The 20,444-nt window shown below is 39.2% G+C and overlaps 1 protein-coding gene across 1 annotated transcript in view; it reads left to right on the top strand.

The window, feature by feature from the left end:
- Window positions 1-15,651, top strand: part of edn3b (endothelin 3b) — a 20,226-nt gene extending 4,575 nt beyond the window's left edge. Inside the window, exons 3-4 of the mRNA XM_016233148.1 lie at window positions 14,441-14,581; window positions 14,855-15,651. Of these exons, the coding sequence (XP_016088634.1) occupies window positions 14,441-14,581; window positions 14,855-14,903 (190 nt within the window). The 3' untranslated portion in view covers window positions 14,904-15,651. The remainder of the gene's footprint in view (window positions 1-14,440; window positions 14,582-14,854) is intronic.
- Window positions 15,652-20,444: the final 4,793 nt, after the last annotated feature.

Genomic DNA, 20,444 nt, shown 5'->3' with positions numbered 1-20,444 from the left:
TATTATTATTATTATACGAATTCTACTAATAAGAACAATATAAAAACGCACTAAGGATTAATGAGCTACTGAATTCATGAATATTAATCAGGTTGTGTGCATTTGCTCGAACTTATTCGCTGAAATCAAAACAGGGAGGATAACAGGTGAGCACCAGCCAATGAGATTGTCGTTTGATCATTAGTTCCGCCTACTACAGGAAAACCCGGCTGTTCATAAAAGCTGAAGAATTCCAAAGGAACTCCGTTATTTTTACAGGAAAATACAACAAAGTATATTGTTTACATGTAGCGCATCAATTCTGCATGTTATGTAAGACTCTCGCTCTCTCTCGCTCTTTGCCCATGTGAGAGAAAGCGATGGCGAGTCGTGCACCTTCACACTAGAGTTTACGTTACGCCAAATACACAAACACAGGTGCGCTGCGCATCCATTCAGATGAACTGAAAAATATCACAGCTCGCTTGACGGAGAGTGAAACTCTGAAGCGCTCAGTCAGAGTGTTCTGTGAGTGAAAATATATCTGTGCTAATCATATACTCAGCCTCCAACTCACACACTGGCGAGTAAAATCTGAGAATTGATTAGCCATTGGCTAATATTAGACATCATTTAGTCGCCCAGAGTGAAGATTTAGTCGCAAATGCGAGTGATTTACTCGCAATGTAGAGGGTTGACAGTCTATGAGCACGAAGCGCTTACAATGTGTGCACATTAAGCGCTTTGTGTTAAAAACTGCAAAGCACAAAGGTAAGAGAAATTGATGTGTAGTGTATTATATCTGTGCAACAGTTATTGAGACTTTCTTTTAACAGTTTTAAATTTCAGTTACTGTGCACGTTAAAAACTATTTATAGTCTTTTCTACGCCCGTGTTTTGTTCTCACACTCGCTCACAGAGCAAGTAACAAAACAACATTAAACTCCGGCAAGAAGATAAAGTCCTTTTTGCAAAATCATAGACATGTATTTACAAATCAAGTATAATGGGAACACAGAATGATCTTGGAGAGAGCTTTACCGAGCTGACTGCTGTAACCGAACGCGACCAGGGTTTAAAGGCTGAACGAATGACTGACAGTCACAGCGGAGAAAAGAGTTTGTGTGAACTTTAATGTAAGGACTTAAATATTCATATGTAGCTCACATTAAGCTATCATATGGCTTCAGAAGTACCACAGAATAATTCACACAATCGAAAAAAATATATAATAATTATCGGATTTGGATCGGCTCTCTCTGACCGATACCCGATCCGAGAAAAATGGCAGTATCGGAGCCGATACCCGATATGAATATCGGATCGGCGCATCCCTAGTTAGGTGTCCAAGTCACACCACCCCACACCACATCTAGCTACTGGGGTGCCTCAGGGCTCAGTTCTTGGACCATTTCTCTTCTCTGTCTACATGGCATCATTAGGTTCTGTCATTCAGAAACATGGCTTTTCATACCACTGCTATGCTGATGACACTCAACTCTACCTCTCATTCCATCCTGATGATCCGACAATAGCTGCTTGCATCTCAGCTTGTCTAACAGACATTTCTTGCTGGATGAAGGACCATCACCTTTGTATTAGAGACTGTATGATTGCGTTGGTTGCTGTTACAGTACTAAATCACCTTAGAGTGTCAGTTACTACAAATGACATCCAGTGACCCAGAGAGTAATGAAACAGGCAATTGTATCTCAGTTTTATCAATTTACTCTTTTAGATGCTGAGTATCAAGAAATCAACCCCATATACTCACATACTCATGATTTAAAGAGATCACATAAGTGCAAATAAAATGTCCAAATAAGGAGCATAGGCCTACACAAATAATAACTGAAAACAAATAGTTACAACAGATTTAGACCTCAAGGATACACAATCTTGCAATTATGCAGGGAAAAACAATGAGTACAACAGTCCTGGTTGATTTTCAGTCGCTGGAAATATTCAGATGTAACTGTGAACTTGGGCGTTGAGCTGTAGTCTCGGGTCCACTGATGCACAATATCCGATGAGAATAAATGCAAAGGTCCACAAAATGTCTATGAATGTTTGTTACTGCAAACAGATCTTGTTTGTGTGGTGTGTATAATTCTTGAGTGTGGTTCTACAATACACAAATGAAACTAATTAGTAACAGAAAGTACAAAATGTGCAATTAATGCTAACAGCTCATAGGAAAATTGCTGTATCACAGACAGCTCCGTAATGGCGATCGTACTTGTCACAATTAGCACAATATTTCACATAATAAACAATCATACTTTTGTATAAAACTGAAAATATAACTTAACAGCAGTATATCAATGAAAACCATATGAACAGTTAAAATAACACTCACGGTCTTCAATGACGCACATTCAAAATCCTCGCGAGGCAAACTTCAGCGAGAGATTATTAACGGGAACGCACCATCAGCCGTCGATCAAGATCACAAATATTCTCCCTACAGTTCACAACGTGAAATCGCTGCAGTTAACATCTTATTTTGGATTAATTCATGACTTTCATATGCGGCAGCGGGACCTCCTGATTCTCTCCGTCCCGACTGAACTTCAGCCATCTCACTTCCGATACTCTCGGGCAATCTCTGAATAAGCCACACCTACTCACTGAAAATAAATGACCAATCTGACCGCTGTACAGCCCTTTTAATATAACGAACATGAACTGAACATGGGTTTTTTACAGCCGCCCCCAAATTTGGTATGCAAATTTGACAGTAGTAATGTTTATGATATACTCTCTGAGTCTGGGGGCAACGTTGGCAATTCGATCAACTTAGCCACTGGTCTGGTGTATGTATGATCTTTCACTTTGACCACTGCTGTTCTGACTCTCCCATCTGAACTGGGAATGACAGAAGAAACTGTGCCTACTCTCTAGAGCGCTCTCGGAAGCTGCTCATCAACAATGAGTACAACAGTACCGATTGCAATGTTCTCTTTTTCCTGGTACCATTTCTGCCGTGACTGTAAAGTGTGCAAGAAATCACGGACAAAATGTTTCCAAAAATGATCGATTAGAACTTGACTATGTCTCCATCGTTTTCTACTGAGTAGCTCAATATCCGGATAGACCACCAGAGGCAAAGAGGAGTCAGGCCGCCCCATCAACAAGGAATTTGGCATTACTGGATCTGGGTCTGCCACATCACTTAAGACGTAACCCAAAGGTCGAGAATTAAGCACATTCTCAACTTCGATCAAGATGGTTCTTAATACCTCTTTAGTAACAGTTTGAGCGCCTAAGGTGGTACGTAAGGCTGTCTTCACAGATCTCACCTCTCTTTCCCAAGATCCACCGAAATGAGGCGCACTGGGAGGATTAAACCGAAATCTGATTTGTTCCTTTGCTAGCTGCTCTCTAAGGCTGGGCTGAAGCTGATAGAAGGTGTCCTCCAGTTCTTTGCTTCCACCTTTGAAATTTGTTCCTTGATCGGAAAGAAGCTCATAGGGTTTCCCTCTCCGAGCAATGAACCGTCTAAGAGACAGCAGAAATGAATCTCCATCCATGTGATCCAGCAAGTCAAGATGTACAGCTCGAGTTGTGAGGCATTTATATATTATACCCCATCTCTTCTCCATGCGGCGGCCCACCTTTACTACAAATGGTTCTAAACAATCTACTCCCGTAGAATAAAAGGGGGGTTTGAATAACTGCAGGTTTGATGGAGGTAGGTCTGACATCCTTGGAATCATCGGCTTGCCTCTCCACTTTGTACAATCTAGACAGTTACGCTGATGCTTTTTTATCGCTTCTCTTCCCCGCAAAATCCAGAACTTGCGCCTCAACTCGGCATACACTCATCCAGTTCCTGGATGGTGTAGTTGGGCATCGTAATGCTTTATTAAGAGCTTCACTACTGGATTGTTGGAGATAGACCTATAGGGTGTAGGACATCTTCACTCAAGTCATCGCACCTGCGAAGTCGTCTTCCTACTTTAATTAAATCCAATTTTCTGTCATACTCTGGAGCCAGCTTAATGAGTCGGCTGCATACAGGAATGTCTTTTCCTCCCTTGAGCAAAGCAAATTCCTCGGGAAAGTCCTGCTTCTGACATTGTCTCAAAATAGACAACTCAAAATCATCTGCAGTAGGCGAACCTGTGCCATCAGCCGCCCCGTAAAGGGATCGCGCTGTAGCCTCTTGAAATTTGCGATAGCTACTGAATTAAAGGGCCTCAGGTACAACATCTTCAGTCTCACTTAACGATCCGCAAAATGTGGATTTCTTAAGTTCTTCAGGAACTTCTTTAGGAACTTGACCTTCTGGTGTCTTAGGCCAACAGCTACTAGATTGCATCAAGAAGGCTGGACCTCGTTTCCATCGTGTGTCTCCCGCTATATGAGCCAATGACAACCCACGTGTGATATCATCGGCAGGATTGATTGCGGAGTCAACATAATGCCAAGATCCAGGATCAGACCATTCTTGAATTTCAGTGACTCTGACTCCTACGAATACCTTGTATCTGCAAGAATCAGAATGCAGCCAAGCAAGAACTGTGGTCGAGTCAGACCAGTATACAACTTGAAGGATGTCTACCGTCAGTTCTTTCTTCAAGACGTCTCCTAGCTGCACTCCTGTTAATGCAGCACAGAGCTCCAAACGAGCAATGGAGATCTGTTTCTTCGGAGCTACTCTCGACCTTGCAGCCACAAAGGCTACCTGAACATTGCCCTGATCGTCTTCAGAACACAGGTATGCTACTGAACCGTAAGCCTTTTCAGAAGTGTCACAAAACACATGAACACTTTGACTCGTGACAGGGTACTGCAGGCTGGAACTGTAGCATCTTGGAAGACAGATTTGCGACAAGTGTGGGAGCTCGCTCTCCCATTGATGCCAACTGGCTAGCAGATTCACAGGTAAATTGGGGTCATCCCATTCCCGTCTTTTGTCCCATAACAACTGGACAATGATTTTTGCTCTCGTGGTATACGGAATGAAATACCCAAGGGGATCGTAAAGCTTCGCTAAAGTGCAATAGATCTTTCACATGGTAACATCACCATCTTCCCTCTGGTAAGGTTTGTACCCCAAGGTGTCAAATCTACAGTGCCATATCAATCCAAGGGCATTCTCCTGAGGGTTGACCGTTTCTTGTGTGAGCCAAATCTCACTACTGTTAGACTTTAACTCAGCAGGAAAGTGATGAATAACCTCAGTGATGTTACTGGCCCACTGCCTCAACTCGAACCCGCCCTCCATGAGATGACATTGCAGCCCTTTTGCCAGCTTGCTAGCTTGAGCTTCAGTTGGGACACTCTTCAGACAATTGTCTACATAGAAGCTGCGTTCAACTGTTTGACGTACTTCATCGGTAGCCTCGAGATTTCTTTGCGCATGTGTCTGCAGTACGTAAGTAGCACAACAGGGGCTACAAGTAGTCCCAAAAGGTAAAACTTCCCACTGGTATACTACTGCTGGTTCAGTGGTCTTGCCATGGCACCACAGAAATCGGAGGAAGGGTTTGTCTTCCTCAAGGAGACGGACTTGATGAAACATGCCCTTCACGTCACTGCAAAAGGCCACGGGATATTCTCGAAAGCGGAGGAACACTCCCAATAGGCTTGAGCCTAAGGTAGGGCCTGACAAAAGGTACTCATTCAGGGACTGACCCTGATACTCGAAAGAGCAATTGAACACCATACATTCCTTGTTGTTGTGGTGGACCATATGATGTGGTATGTACCACGATCTCAAATCACACTCTGCAGTTGTCATAGGAGTGACATAACCTGCCAGCAGCAGTTTCTGAATCTCTGACTCATAAGACGCAGCCTTCCTAGGATCTCCAACTAGTTTCCTTTCAGTGCTGCATAACAGGGCCATGACTGCTTCTTTGGGGGCATCCAAGGGAGGAAGCGACTCTTTCCAGAGTAGGGGCATGGCGTACCGCTTTACACCATTTACATCAATCCTGATGGTCTTCTCCTCTAGGATGCGAATCACCTCTGCATCTTGTCGAGATCGACTGACTACCTTTTCAGATCGAAAAGGAAGAGTATCCAGTTGCCAAAGCTTTTCAACCTGTCCAAACAGCTCAGCCTCAGGAGAGACACAAGAAATGAAGAGGCACTCTTGAGGCTGTAAGTAAGGCTTAAGAAGCCTCAATGGACCTTGTAATGTCCATCCAAGCTTTGTGTGAACCGCTGCTGGTCCTCCAGGGGGCCCCAATCTGACTGGCTCCACAGGCGTGATTAAGTGTGGATAGTCGGATCAAATAAGCACCAAGGGCTGTGCTCTGTTGACATCATGCAAAGACAAATCTTGAAGATGGCGGTATCAAATCAGAAATAGGATAAGTATGCTGAACCAGATTTAACTCTTTAGCGGTGAATGCACCCTTAATCTGGTACGATCTGTCAGGGTATGAAACCGGAGCGATGGAGAAGGATACAGATCTTCCATGAATGGTATGCACCTCTTGTCTTACTGTACAAAGAGCGAGATCCTCCATTTCACCTTGAAGGCCCAGACGTTGAGCGGCTTCATTCAGCAAGATAGTTCGCTCAGATCCGTCGTCTAGCACAGCATAGGTTTCCAGTGACTTGTCACCATTCTTAATAATGACTTGACTTAACTTAAGCAGTACTTGCGTGCTACTCGTGGGCCGATCCAAATATAAGGTCTGAGCGGAGGGACTAACTGTGCTTGTGGGTTTCTCTGACACCTTGATGCCTCTACTCTGTATATCTGTGCTGGCATTAACATCATGGAGAACATCGAGATGCCTTCTCTCACATATTTTGCACTTTGCCTTCAATGTGCATTTGGATGATGAATGCCCTTGTCCACAGCGCTAACATCTGTTGCCTGTCCTAATCCAACTTTCAATCTGCTCCTTAGTTAAGAGTTTGAAGTTGGAGCACTGATTCATGTAGTGCTGAACTGTGTCACAGAACGGACAATACTTCTTAGGCTTCTGCTGTGGTCTGTCTGAGTCTGCTTGTCCATCCTTCGGATTCTCTACTGCTCCTACTTTCTGCTCTCCGCCATGAAGAACAGTAGTCAGCTTTCGGGCACAAAGCCAGTTCGCTTGTCTTTGCGAGTACTGTATTTCTCATGTTCAGGATAGGCGCCATACTGCGTTCCTTCAACCTGCACACGAACCTCGTACTCCAGCCAGTCTGCGAAATCCAACAGCGTTGGGATTGGAGTATGAAGAGGGTTAATGAATCTCTTAAAATTAGCACTTAGGTCGTGTGGCAACTTAGCTAAGAGGCGAGAAACATGTGAGCCACACTTCAGTTCAGTCCAACCTGGGCTACCTAATTGATTCAACATCCCCACCAGTGCTCGGACACGAAGGGCAAATCCCTTGAAAGACTTCACATCCCCACTCCTGATATTGGGCCCGTCCATAAGGTTTGTAATCCTTTGTAATGCCAACTGATGTGGCTGCCCATACATATCAGTGAGCGCTCTCATTGTGTCAAAGAATGGAGTACGACTGTGACTATAGGAGTCAGCGACAAGCAAAGCATCTTCCAACTTAAGATGATCCAAAAGTATTTGGAACTTAAAGGACTCAGAAGTGTCATCAGGAAGAACATTGTCCAATGCAAGCTTAAACCGAGTGAATTCTCGGGCATCATCCCGACTGAAATCAGGGATTGTAAGCGTGGGTCCTTGATATTGCATCGGTGAAGGATGCAACGGGCGATAATTCCCAGAATGGCCCAATGAATGGTAAGAACGATTAGGTGTACAAAATTGTCTATTATCTCGACTGCACTCTTGTCTCCAATCACCTGAAAAATTATCAATGCGATCAATCATAGCATCTTGCTGTAACGAACGCACTCTATCGCTTGAACGGCGATAGTAAGGATCTGTTGATGGTTGATAAGAAACATTACGAGAGGGCATACTGGGCCGCAACAAGGAAGCATCATCTGTATGGCGATGACTAAGATCAGACGGACCACGTGTCCATAATGGAACATTAGTATCATAGACCAGAATATGTGGCGGATCATTCTTGCTATCATGGGGTGAGGTATATGAAGGAGTTGACATACCTGAACTAGGCTGACTATCACTCCACCGGCCTACTCTCTTTAGACCATCTGTCAGTTCCTCAATGAGATCTTGTTCGCAACCACGAACTGCAAGGAGGGATTCACCTCCAAGTGGCACCAAAGGAGTATGTTCTGCCCGGCTAGGATTCCCATCATTCTGACATGACGCCTGCATACTAGTAGACTTTAATGTAGATGACACCCCAGCTCCTTCCAAAGGCTGCTGCACAGATACTGAAGCCGGAGACGGTAACACAGGAGAGTTAGCAATTATATTAGAGAGGTGTTGCATATCTTGTCTCATTTTCCTATTTTCCTCCCTCATTTCACTAATACAAGCAAGCATATCGGACTGTTCATCTTCGAACGTGAGCCGTTTCTGTGGATAACTAACTTCATAGTCATGCAAATGCACCGGCCGTCTAGTTGTTCTATGTGGGCGAACAATCTCTGGCTTTAACACCTCCTCTCTAAGTCTGGACATCATAGCTAAGCTGGTTATAGTCTCCGGCTCGAAGGACCATAAAATGTATTAGAAACTGTATGAATGTGTTGGTTGCTGTTACGGTACTAAATCACCTTAGAGTGTCAGTTACTACAAATGACATCCACTGACCCAGAGAGTAATGAAACAGGCAGTTGTATCTAAAATAGTTACAACAGATTTAGACCTTAAGGATACACAATCTTGCAATTATGCAGGGAGAAACAAAGAGTACAATAGTCCTAGTTGATTTTCAGTTGCTGGAAATATTCAGATGTAACTGTGAACTTGGGCGTTGAGCTGTAGTCTCGGGTCCACTGATGCACAATATCCGATGAGAATAAATGCAAAGGTCCACAAAATGTCTATGAATGTTTGTTACTGCAAACGGATCTTGTTCGTGTGGAGTGTATAATTCTTGAGTGTGGTTCCACAATACAGAAATGAAACTAATTAGTAACAGAAAGTACAAAATGTGCAATTAATGCTAACAGCTCAAAGGAAAATTGCTGCATCACAGACAGCTCCGTAATGGCGATCGTACTTGTCACAATTAGCACAATACTTCACATAATAAACAATCATACTTTTGTATAAAACTGAAAATATAACTTAACAGCAGTATATCAATGAAAACTATATGAACAGCTAAAATAACACTCACGGTCTTCAATGACGCACATTCAAAATCCTTGCGAGGCAAACTTCAGCGAGAGATTATTAACGGGAACGCACCATCAGCCGTCGATCAAGATCACAAATATTCTCCCTACAGTTCATAACGTGAAATTGCTGCAGGTTAACATCTTATTTTGGATTAATTCACGACTTTCATATGCGGCAGCGGGACCTCCTGATTCTCTCCATCCCGACTGAACTTCAGCCATCTCACTGCCGATACTCTCGGGCAATCTCTGAATAAGCCACGCCTACTCAATGAAAATAAATGACCAATCTGACCGCTGTACAGCCCTTTTAATATAACGAACATGAACTGAACATGGGCTTTTTTACAACCTTCAACTCAACCTTGCCAAGACAGAACTGCTTGTGGGTCCAGCAAACCCATCGTTTCATCACAATTTCACCATCCAGTTAGGCACATCAACCATAACTCCCTCAAAAACAGCCAGAAACCTTGGAGTTACGATTGATGATCAGCTGACTTTCTCAGACCACATTGCTAAAACTGCCCGGTCCTGCAGATTTGCTTTATTCAACATCAAGAAGATCAGGCCCTTTCTTTCGGAACATGCTTCACAACTCCTTGTTCAAGCTCTTGTTCTGTCCAGGCTGGACTATTGTAATGCTCTCTTGGCAGGTCTTTCAGCCAGTTCTATCAAACCTTTACAATTAATCCAGAAAGCGGCAGGAAGATTAATTTTTAATGAGCCAAAAAGAATGCACGTCACACCTCTGTTTATCAATTTAATAAAATTCAAGGCATTGATGTTTGCAAAACCACCACTGGCTCTCTACCCCTTTACCTAAATTCATTACTTCAGACTTGTGTGCCCTCTAGAAGCTTGCGTTCTGCAAGTGAACGGCGCATGATTGTGCCATCCCAAAGAGGCACAAAATCACTTTCTCTGACTTTTAAATTAAATATTCCCACCTGGTGGAATGACCTGCCCAACTCAATCAGAGCAGCTGAGTCCTTAGCCATCTTCGAGAATCAGCTAAAAACACATCTCTTCCATCTTTATTTGACTCTCTAACTCTAGCACTCTCTATTCTAATTCTACTCTTTAAAAAAAAAAAAAGGAAAAGAAAACACTTGTCCCTTTTAGACTTGCACTCTATTCATTTGCTGCTTGTTTTCTTAAAAAAAAACTAAACTAAAAAACTAACACTAGCTTTCTAATCTTTTTGTATTCTATCTGTTTTCTTTTTATTTATTATACAATTAACAAAAGCAAAAAAGGCCTCTAACACTAGCTAGCTCTATTCTTTTTCTATTCTATCTGTTTTCTTTTTATTTATTAGATCATTTAAAAAAAACCTTGCTACGTGTACTGCGTTAAGCTAACTGAGAATTGTTATAGCACTTGCATATCATTGCTCTTTTGTTGATTTTGACTGCTTCCATTGTCCTCATTTGTAAGTCGCTTTGGATAAAAGTGTCTGCTAAATGACTAAATGACTAATATTTCATTAAGTTCCTAAAACATACATTTTACTTAAAAAATATAATAGCCACATTTTTTAATATTAATATTTAGTACATTTTAGTAAATTATAGTAATTAGTAAATTACATTAATGATATTAATATTGTTCATATTGAACATATTTTTAAAATCTTTTTATCTAGAAAGCTTTTGTAACTTTATAAGTGTTTTCAGTGTCACTTTTGATCAATTTAATGCATCCTTGCTGAATAAAAGTATTAATTTATTTAGTTTATCCCCCCCCCCCCCAAAAAAAGACTGAACCCAACCCCTGAACTGAATAAGTTACAAAAGCTTTCTATTTCAGGTAAATGCTGTTATTTTGAACTTTCTATTTATTATCCTGAAGAAAAACAAACTGAACACAACTGTTTTCAACATTGATAATAATAAGACATGTTTCTTGAGCAGCAGATCAGCATATTACACTGATTTCTGAAGGATCATGTGACACTGAATACTGGAGTAATGATGATAAAAATTCAGCTTTGCATCACAGGAATAAATTACATTTTAATATATAATACAATAGAAAACAATTCTTTTAAATTATAATAGTTCACAATATTACTGTTTTTGCTGTATTTTGGATCAAATAACTGCAGCCTTGATGAACAAGAGACTTTAAAAATATTAAAAAATCTTAACAAACTAAAACCTTTAAAATGCAGTATACTTTATATATATACATCAATAACATTTAATAAAGTCATGGTTGAAATGTAAAATATTACATATATTTTATATATAATATGAATATATATATATATATATATATATATATATATATATATATATATACAGTGGGTACAGAAAGCATCTTTCCCAAAAAGACTCATGGCTGTATTAGATCAAAAGGGTGCTTCTACTAAATACTGAGCAAAGGGTCTGAATACTTAGGACCATGTGATATTTCAGTTTTTCTTTTTTAATAAATCTGCAAAAATGTCAACAATTCTGTGTTTTTCTATCAATATGGGGTGCTGTGTGTACATTAATGAGGAAAAAAAATGAACTTACATGATTTTAGCAAATGGCTGCAATATAACAAAGAGTGAAAAATTTAAGGGGGTCTGAATACTTTCCGTACCCACTGTATATATATATAGTAAACATAGTGTTGTAATGGACTTACTGATAGTTTCTTTCCGCTCTTTATATTGTACATAGAGGTCCAACTTAAGTTTCTGCAACACTTACCGTACGTGTATTTTGATGTGACTGTGTTTCCATGGTGACGGTTACTGTCCATGGTGCTGATGCAATAGAAGCAGAGGATTCTCAAAAATTAAAGTTTGAATAAGATTTTTTCACAGCCAGCACAAACAGTATATGTACAATAAAAAATAAACCCGCTTTCAGTGCCCACTTGGCTCGCCAGAGTAACTAAAAGGATTGAAATGAGGTCATCCCCAATACACATTAATACTCTCTATTCAGTTTCATTCCATAGCCAGAAAACACATGACTAAAGGATATTTTTGAACATAGATATATTTCATTTAACTATATAAATACATTCAGTAGTACAAATATGACAACATGCAGCCATGAATGAGTTATCGCTATTTAGCCAAATACATGAGAGATCACCACAAGACTTTTAGTAGAGTGATTCAGACTGACGCTGAGCTATTTAAACTATGACTTACAATGTGTTGTGACACATTACTCACCATTGATATTGACAGGGGATCTTTCAGGAATTCAGCTCGGACCCCTGGCTCCACACTGAAACCAAATGGTCAACATGAGAGCAAACACTTGTGATGTGAAATGAGAGGCATGCATTCAGAAAGAGAGTATTGAAGAGAGTGGCTGGAGATCAGAGATCAGAGAGAAGCTCATATAAAGTGCATGGAAGCTTTCCCAGATGAGACTGCTGAACGATTTGTGGCCCTTGTTCCAACCCATCACTAGAGGCAGCCTCTTATGGGTTATCTCCCAAGTGTCAATGCAATACCAGCTTTGTTTTAAATATAACAGGGTTTTTTCCTTATAAGTTTCTTTTAGTGCTTGTACAATAATACAAACAGAACATACTTTACAACGTTTCAGGTGTTAAAGGGATTTCCCACCTGTATGGAACAGAAACAAAAATATTTTGAGAAATGTCTCACTGTTTTGTTTTGTTTTGTTTTTTTGTTCATACAATGGAAGTCAACCAACATTACCAACATTCTTCAAAATATCGTCTTTTGTGTTCAGCAGTAGAGAGAAAGTCATACAGGTTTGGAATGACATAAGAGTGAGCAAAGGATGACAGAATTTACATTTTTGTGAGCTATTTAAAGTACACTAGCTTTCAAAAGTAAAGACATAAATACTTTTATTCAGCAAGGATGCGTTAACTTGATCAAAAGTGACAGTAAAGTCATTTAGAATTTTATAAAATATATATGTTCCATATAAATATTGCTCTTTTGAACTTTCTATTCATCAGAGAATCCTGAAAGTGTTACAGCTTCTACAGAATTATTAAGCAGCACAACTGTTTTCAACATAATAAAAATAAATATTATTAAATATTATAATAATACATGTTTCTTGAGCAGCAAATTAGCATGTTAGAATGACACTGAAGGCTGGAATGATGCTGAAAATTTAAATTGTATTAAAATTTCAAAAAATGCCACCAGAGGAACCCTTACGTCAGCCTTGGTTGTGTAATGCCATTGACTCTTGTGTGTCTCGTGACCGATTGCATCATGCTAAAGTACGGGAGTATCTTTTTGAATGAGATGTGAGCGCGTTAAAGGAGCGGGATCATTTTCAGCGATTAAAACCTTGTTTAATTCTCTTCGCATAAAGACATCGTATGTCTTCAGAAGACTTGGAATGCAACACGACTTGTTTGTAATGCTTTTATACTGCTTTTTTTGCAATAAATACCTGTGACTGTACTTTTATTTGCATGCTACATGTTTTATATTGCTCAGAATTGGGTAGGTTTAGGGTAGGGCTGGGGTTAGGCGCTCCAATGAAAGTATACATTTATATCAAATTATTTCTATTTTTTACAAATGCATGCAAACCATTTAATTAAGACAAACAACTGAAAACAATGGCGGATCTTGCACGTCGAAAAGTAGCGCTAAAAGGATACCCCTGTGCATCGAAAAATGCCGCTAAAGGGGTACCTTGAGCGTCAAAAAGCGACGCCAAGGGGTCCTGACCAAGCGTCATTGGGAGTGAGAACGTGTTGTTACTTTATATGACAATTAGTTTAGACATTTATTCGCATATAGGCTAAATGATGATTGACACATGCATAGAGCTCAGCAAATAGGGTAAACACAGAAACATGTGATGTGCGAGAAACAATGAGGTTTGTTCTAGCATGTGACACAAGCACTTACCATATGTGATGTGCTTTATGCATGTCTGTCTGTTTATATGTGAATAAAAGCTTAAATAAATCTGTTCACCATATATTAAGCTACCGTTTTTCTTCACAAGACTTGGATGAAACTGCTGAATATGGATATGGCTTTGTTCATATGGAATTGTTTTATGACGCCTTTATAACCTCTTTGGAACTTTGGAAGTTTTGGTTACCTGGACTTTAAATAGAGGGACAGAAACCTCTCAGGTTTCATTAGAAATAACTTGTGTTTCCAGGATTAACCAAAGTCTTATAGGTTTGGAATGACATGATAGTATGTAAATAATGACAGAATTTTCATTTTTGGGTGAACTATCCCTTTAAGGAATTCCTGATTTTTTTTTTAAACTAAAATATATGAGTCTGTCTGCAGGCGCACAGTTCCGTATGGCATGTCAAGTTACCGCAGCCCTCAGCGGCTGAGACGCTCCAGTGGGACAGTGAAGATGGTACTTCATCGCTGCACATGTGCAGACCACAGTGATGCCCAGTGCTACAACTTCTGTGATGCAAGGTACACAAAACTAATTCATAAGCAAAATAATCTGCATTATTTATTGCATTTAATTGTATTTATTTGTTGCATTATCTATATAATTAAGAAGCAAAAACAAAGCTAAATAATCACTAATTTATATACTCTGCAAGAAACCACATGGGAAAATATAATAGTAAAATTTTTTCTGTGTATTAATACATTCTGAAATTCTAAAGAAAACTGTAGCTTGTTCTGAATTTCTATCATTACGTGTGATGATATTTTATGGTTCTGTTTTGAATTACGAAGAACACAGAATGTGCCAGACAGAAGATTGATAGGACGTTCACCTGGGTAAAAACACGTCACACGTCAGGCCTCTGAGATCAGGACTGATGATCAGCATCAAACTGGGCACCTAACTAGGTACAGCTTTTGGATTTTTACAGATTTGGAGCGAAACCTTCCCCACATTCCTCACCGTGTTATATTTCCTGGAACGACCGTGACTCATCTGGTCCACGGTAACAAGTGAATTCTTTAGAAAACTCTTTTATTTCAGAAGCATATCTGGGACCTGCGTCCTTGCTTCAAGGGTTATGTTCACTTGTTTCAGCTTGACTTGTCTAATACAAATATTCAGTGGACGTCCTTGAATTTGGGAGTCTTGCGGCATTGAAAATAGACCTGTAAAATAGACTCGGCATTATCTGCACTTTGTGGGCTGATTTTCAGAGAGCACACAGAGGGATTACTGGGTGAAGATGGAGATGGAGTCGGTCTTGAATTTTTACATGTACCGAGGCTCCTTCACTTCGGCTGATAGCAGGAAATTAAACGTTTAACATTGTTATTGTGGATGAACTGTTAGGAACTCTTAAGTCTCCTGAGAGAAAGATTGCCAGATTAACCGCCGCAATTTTCAACCTCTTGAAATGATCCTCTACATTTTTGCTCACTCCAGCAAAATGTATCCCCTCTCCACAACAAGATATGACATTTTATATTCCTAAAATGGCTTTGAGTTCAAATGTTATTATTCATGCATAAAATAATGGATCCAGTGAGACCAATACTGAAAGCTGAATATTAAACTAAATGGTCTATTACGCTACAAAATACTATATATATATATATATATATATATATGCAGTATATACTGTGTATATATATATATATATATATTAAACAATGACCTGAGATTTTGACCTCCTGCAGAAGTTTGACCGCCTTTGGATGCCTTATTTGCAATAATGATTTTTTTGTAGTCTCACTATTTAATTTTCACTGGTATTATCTGTGTTTGTAAACACTTTCATTTATTATATGGTCATTTTACAATGTTATTAATGACAAACTTGATTTATAGTAACTTTTAAACAGTTCTGTATCATCCAAGGCATATCCTAACCACTGTTTCAATTTCAAACTAACTGCAACTAACTTTTTTTATATTTTTTATTAGTGATATAAGGCTAGAGAAAACAGGCTGTGCCTAAAAAGGTAGGAAAACTACAACAACCATAATGCACTGGGCTCAATTCAACTATTTGTGTACAGGGATACAAAAATGAGGATATATGATATGTAGTTTTCAAAAGTCGACACCCATAACACATTTTACATCATCAGGTGGACTTTTGTTAACAAATAAACATGTATATTTGCAGGTAACACAGAAAAATAATAGACATTGTTCATTTATTTACACTTCCTGCAACTGGTGAGCTAGTAAAGAGGAGACTGGTAGGCTATATTGGCAACTCATCAGAGAAGCAGTCATAAAACAATAGGTAAAGTTTTAGCAGTGCTTAAAATATTACTTTAAATAAACCATCACTTTTTTATCTGTCTTGTTACAAAACCTAATATTATTTCACAGTACATTAATTTTATAGTACATTGTATTTATAAACTGTATTACTGTGAGACGTCCTCAAATTAATAGTGAATGTAACATCAGTGGTTCTCAACTGGTTTGGCCTTGGAACCCACGTTTTCCCATGGTCATCAAGCCACGACCCACTTACCATATATATATATATGTATATACTGTATATATATATATATATATATATATATATATATATGTTTAATAATAATTTGTTAAAAAACAAAAACAACGCAAATTTATTTCACAAAAATTAAAGGGATAGTTCACCCAAAAATGAAATTACTCACCCTCCTGTTGTTACAACCCCGTAAGACCTTTTATTTAAGATTTTTTTGATGAAATCTGAGGGCTCTCTGACCCTCCCATAGACCGCAAGGTAACTACCACATTCAAGGTCCAGAAAAGTACCAAGATGATCGACAAAGTAGTCCGTGTGACATCAGTGGTTCAACTGTAAAGTTACGAAGCTAAGAGAATACTTTGTTTGCGCAAAGAAAACAAAAATAACGACTTTATTCCACATTTTCGTCTCTACTGGTCACTTGTGGACGCGCGTTCACGACAGTACCATGACGCAAGCGTGTGGCGGCGTCACTGTAACATGAATGTAAATTGAAATGTACAAAATTCTGTAGGCCCTGTTGTAAAGTACAAAGAAGATACAGTTTATTTCTGTTTACTGACACAAGGGTCTTTGTGTCATCTTATAATGCCAGTCTAGTTTTTAAGGTACATGACATGGCATGATATGATAAAAGCATATGACCCAGCCTGTATGTTTGGTGTACCATTTGCTGAATTTAACAGGTTGTGTACAGTATTTGATGATCATTCATACTATATATCATGTATTATATATGCTATTTTTTATTTAAATAAATATTTATTTTTATTTAATGCTGTTTCAGCACTGGGCTTGTTCAGATTTCTTTTGACAACTGGTAATTTCACCTGCCACTCTTTAGTGTTTTTCTTATGCCAGTTTTTAATAATTTTTGTTCATAGTTTGACTTTCTGATCTAAAACTTTCTCAGTATGTCCCCTTGCTTTTCTTGAAACTTGAGTTTTTGGTTTAAGCAGTAGAAATGTTTTGCGTTATGCATCAAATTCTTTGCACAAACATCATATCAGAGCCGCACAGTGTGTCAGATATGGAAAGACGTTTTTACAACACCCTACAAAAACCAAAATGTTTCAACAACTATAACTGCTAGAAATGTTGGATGAAATATAGTTTTGCCTGTGAAATTGTAATTATAGCAAAGAATGTGCTGATGGTGTTCTGTTTTTCAATGCCATTCCATTCATGAACACAAACATCTGATTTTGTGAGGTGTGGTATGTAGTAGGGTCATGCATAACATTTCATCTGTATTGTAAGTTCCAGCTTTGAATATTGTCAGTCCAGCTGCTATGTGCTGTTGTGGCTGTAATAAATTAAAGGGGGTTCAATCTGGGTTAAATAAAAATATTGAAAGGATATGTGACATGCATGTCCTTCAGTTTGTAAAAATAAAGACAAAAAAAGTGTAAAGTAATGTGCTTTCAATAAAAGTTTACAGCTAAACAATGCTTTAAACAACTTTAAACTTTATTAATTCAAATGTGGGTTTGATTGAAATTTGCTGTCATAGAGTCTGTTTTCTATTGTAGTTTATTTTAAAATGTATTTTATTCTTTCGATGTCAACGCTGAATTTTCAGCATCATTACTCCAGTCTTCAATGTCACATGATCCTTCAGAAATCAAAAGCAAATATAAAATAGATTTGATGCTTCATATTTTTGTGGAAAATTAGCTTTGTTAAACTTTTGAACAGTTTAGATATTTCCTATACATAGAAGCTTCTAGAAGAAAGGCAGTCCTATAATATTGTAACATGTCTTGCAACTTAATTCAAGTTTTTCAATGGAGTAAAGCTGGTCTATATCACACTAACACACCTGTTCTGCATTTAAGTTTCTAAAATACTGGTTCTTAGATCAAGATCCACAAAGTGGATCCAGAACTAAGGACCTGTAGTCTTTGGCATATTTATCAACTATGTTCATTTCTATTGTAATGTTTCCCTTATAGGGACTTAACTATAATATATTGATTATTTCAACAGAGCTCAATCACAGTCCTCTTGCAGTTGCTGTCCCAGCATGCCTCTTGTTTTCATCCATGCACCAGTGCACAAGTAGAGCGTTTTAAAAACAAGGGCAAGGTAATTGCTATTAGGCATAAAGGGAATTTTTGATCCCCTTGTGGCAATCTTTCACAGACAATTAAGCATGTTGTCTTGATGATCGACAGCCTCTGTGGCGGGAGCTATCAAATTCATTCCAGAAGCAGCTGACTGGGGCAGTTTTATAACAAGCCACCGGTCCTCAGATGCATGCTGCAAGCTCTCCTAGATAATCTTTGTTTAATGAGACATTCTGAGACAAGTAAACACAATATACGATGGTGAGGTGTTCTGGAAAGACAGATTATAGATCCATAATCTATATATACTGCAGTGTTAATGGTGTAAACAGGAAGTGTTTACTGTGAAAGTGCTGTTGACTGAGAAATTCTGAAATGTGACTAATGAATTACTGCTTCCTCTGGTCCTGATCAAACATCGCGGTGTATTGCAGTCAAAGTAAAACAATGCTTGCAACCAATTTACTTCAGAAAAAAGGTTCAAGGCTGTCACTGAGGTACTAAGGTACAAAAGCCAAAAGGTACATGTACCTTATTTACCCCTAAATGGTACCTATTAGTACCTTAAAGCCGGTATATATTAGTACTTTAAAACAATGTACTTTATAAGTAGCCTACATATTAGTACTTAAAGTGTTGTACCTTTTTTTCCTGGAAGTGCAGTAGACATATTTCTGTGTGAAACGGGATATTTACGGGGTGGAATATTTAATAATTTGGATTGTGAAAATTGGCTGTTACATACCACAGTGGAGTTATTGAAGTACGTACATTTTAATAAAGGTTATGCAAACAACTTCTTTTGAATACAATTCTCTGATGAATTGTTCACAGTCATTGTTTTAAGCAGAGTTGTACATCATTCAGAAATGAATAAAAAAAGCAAACCATGCAAAACGGCCTGATGCAGAAATGTAAGATATGACATAAATTGCTCTCTGTCCAGAGTGATATTGTCATATATGTTACCTTTAAGATGATAATTTTCACATGTGTACATTCTTTGGGTAGATATACTGTAGGTAACATATATAAAATGCCCATAGTAAAATGTACTTTAAATTGTACATATGTTAATAACATCTTTGCTTTTTTATATGGTATTATATGTAGCAACCATATTGTAACAGATCGGCCAGGCTCTGCCACCACCCAATCACAACGATCCCTCTCACCTGAGTTCTAAGCACCCGCACCTGTCACCAATCAAGCACCTCATTACCAGCCTGCATAAAAGCACACACCTCAGACACCCTCACTGTCCGGTCTCGTTCATACGTAGAGGACTCACTGACTTTGCTACTGATTACCTTTGAATACTTCGTGCATTACTTACCTCCTGTGTTCCTCCTAGTGTCTCCCCGTCTCCAAGTGTCTCCTGCATCTCCTAGTTCCCGGATCGCTGAGGTGTGTGCTTTCCCCGGATACCTTCCAGCCCCACTCAAGCCAAAGACTCGGATCACTCCACTCTCCATATCCTCGGCACTCTCTCACGGACCTTTCCCTCACCCTCACTTCCTCCGGACTCAACACCAGTACTCACTGTGTCTAACAATAAACACTTGTATATACACTAACCTGTTGTGTCAAGCCTCTTCCGTAACAGAAGACCGGACCAACACTGGCGGCACAGATGAGTCACCCCGATCCTTTCCAGGAGCTCGTAGATTCTCAACGGCGAGTGCTACGAAATCCACCGGCACCGCCACCATCACCACCCATCACCTCATCCATCCCAACCAGCATTTCTTCGCCTACCATCATCGCTAGTCCCATGGCCCGACCGGCGCCCTACTCTGGTTCGGCGGGGGGGGG

This window comes from Sinocyclocheilus grahami, unplaced genomic scaffold (assembly GCF_001515645.1).
Source record: "Sinocyclocheilus grahami isolate Dianchi unplaced genomic scaffold, SAMN03320097.WGS_v1.1 scaffold426.1, whole genome shotgun sequence".
Lineage (NCBI taxonomy): Eukaryota > Metazoa > Chordata > Actinopteri > Cypriniformes > Cyprinidae > Sinocyclocheilus > Sinocyclocheilus grahami.
Note: the sequence above shows the minus strand (reverse complement) of the source record. Positions and strands in the feature narration are given on the sequence as shown.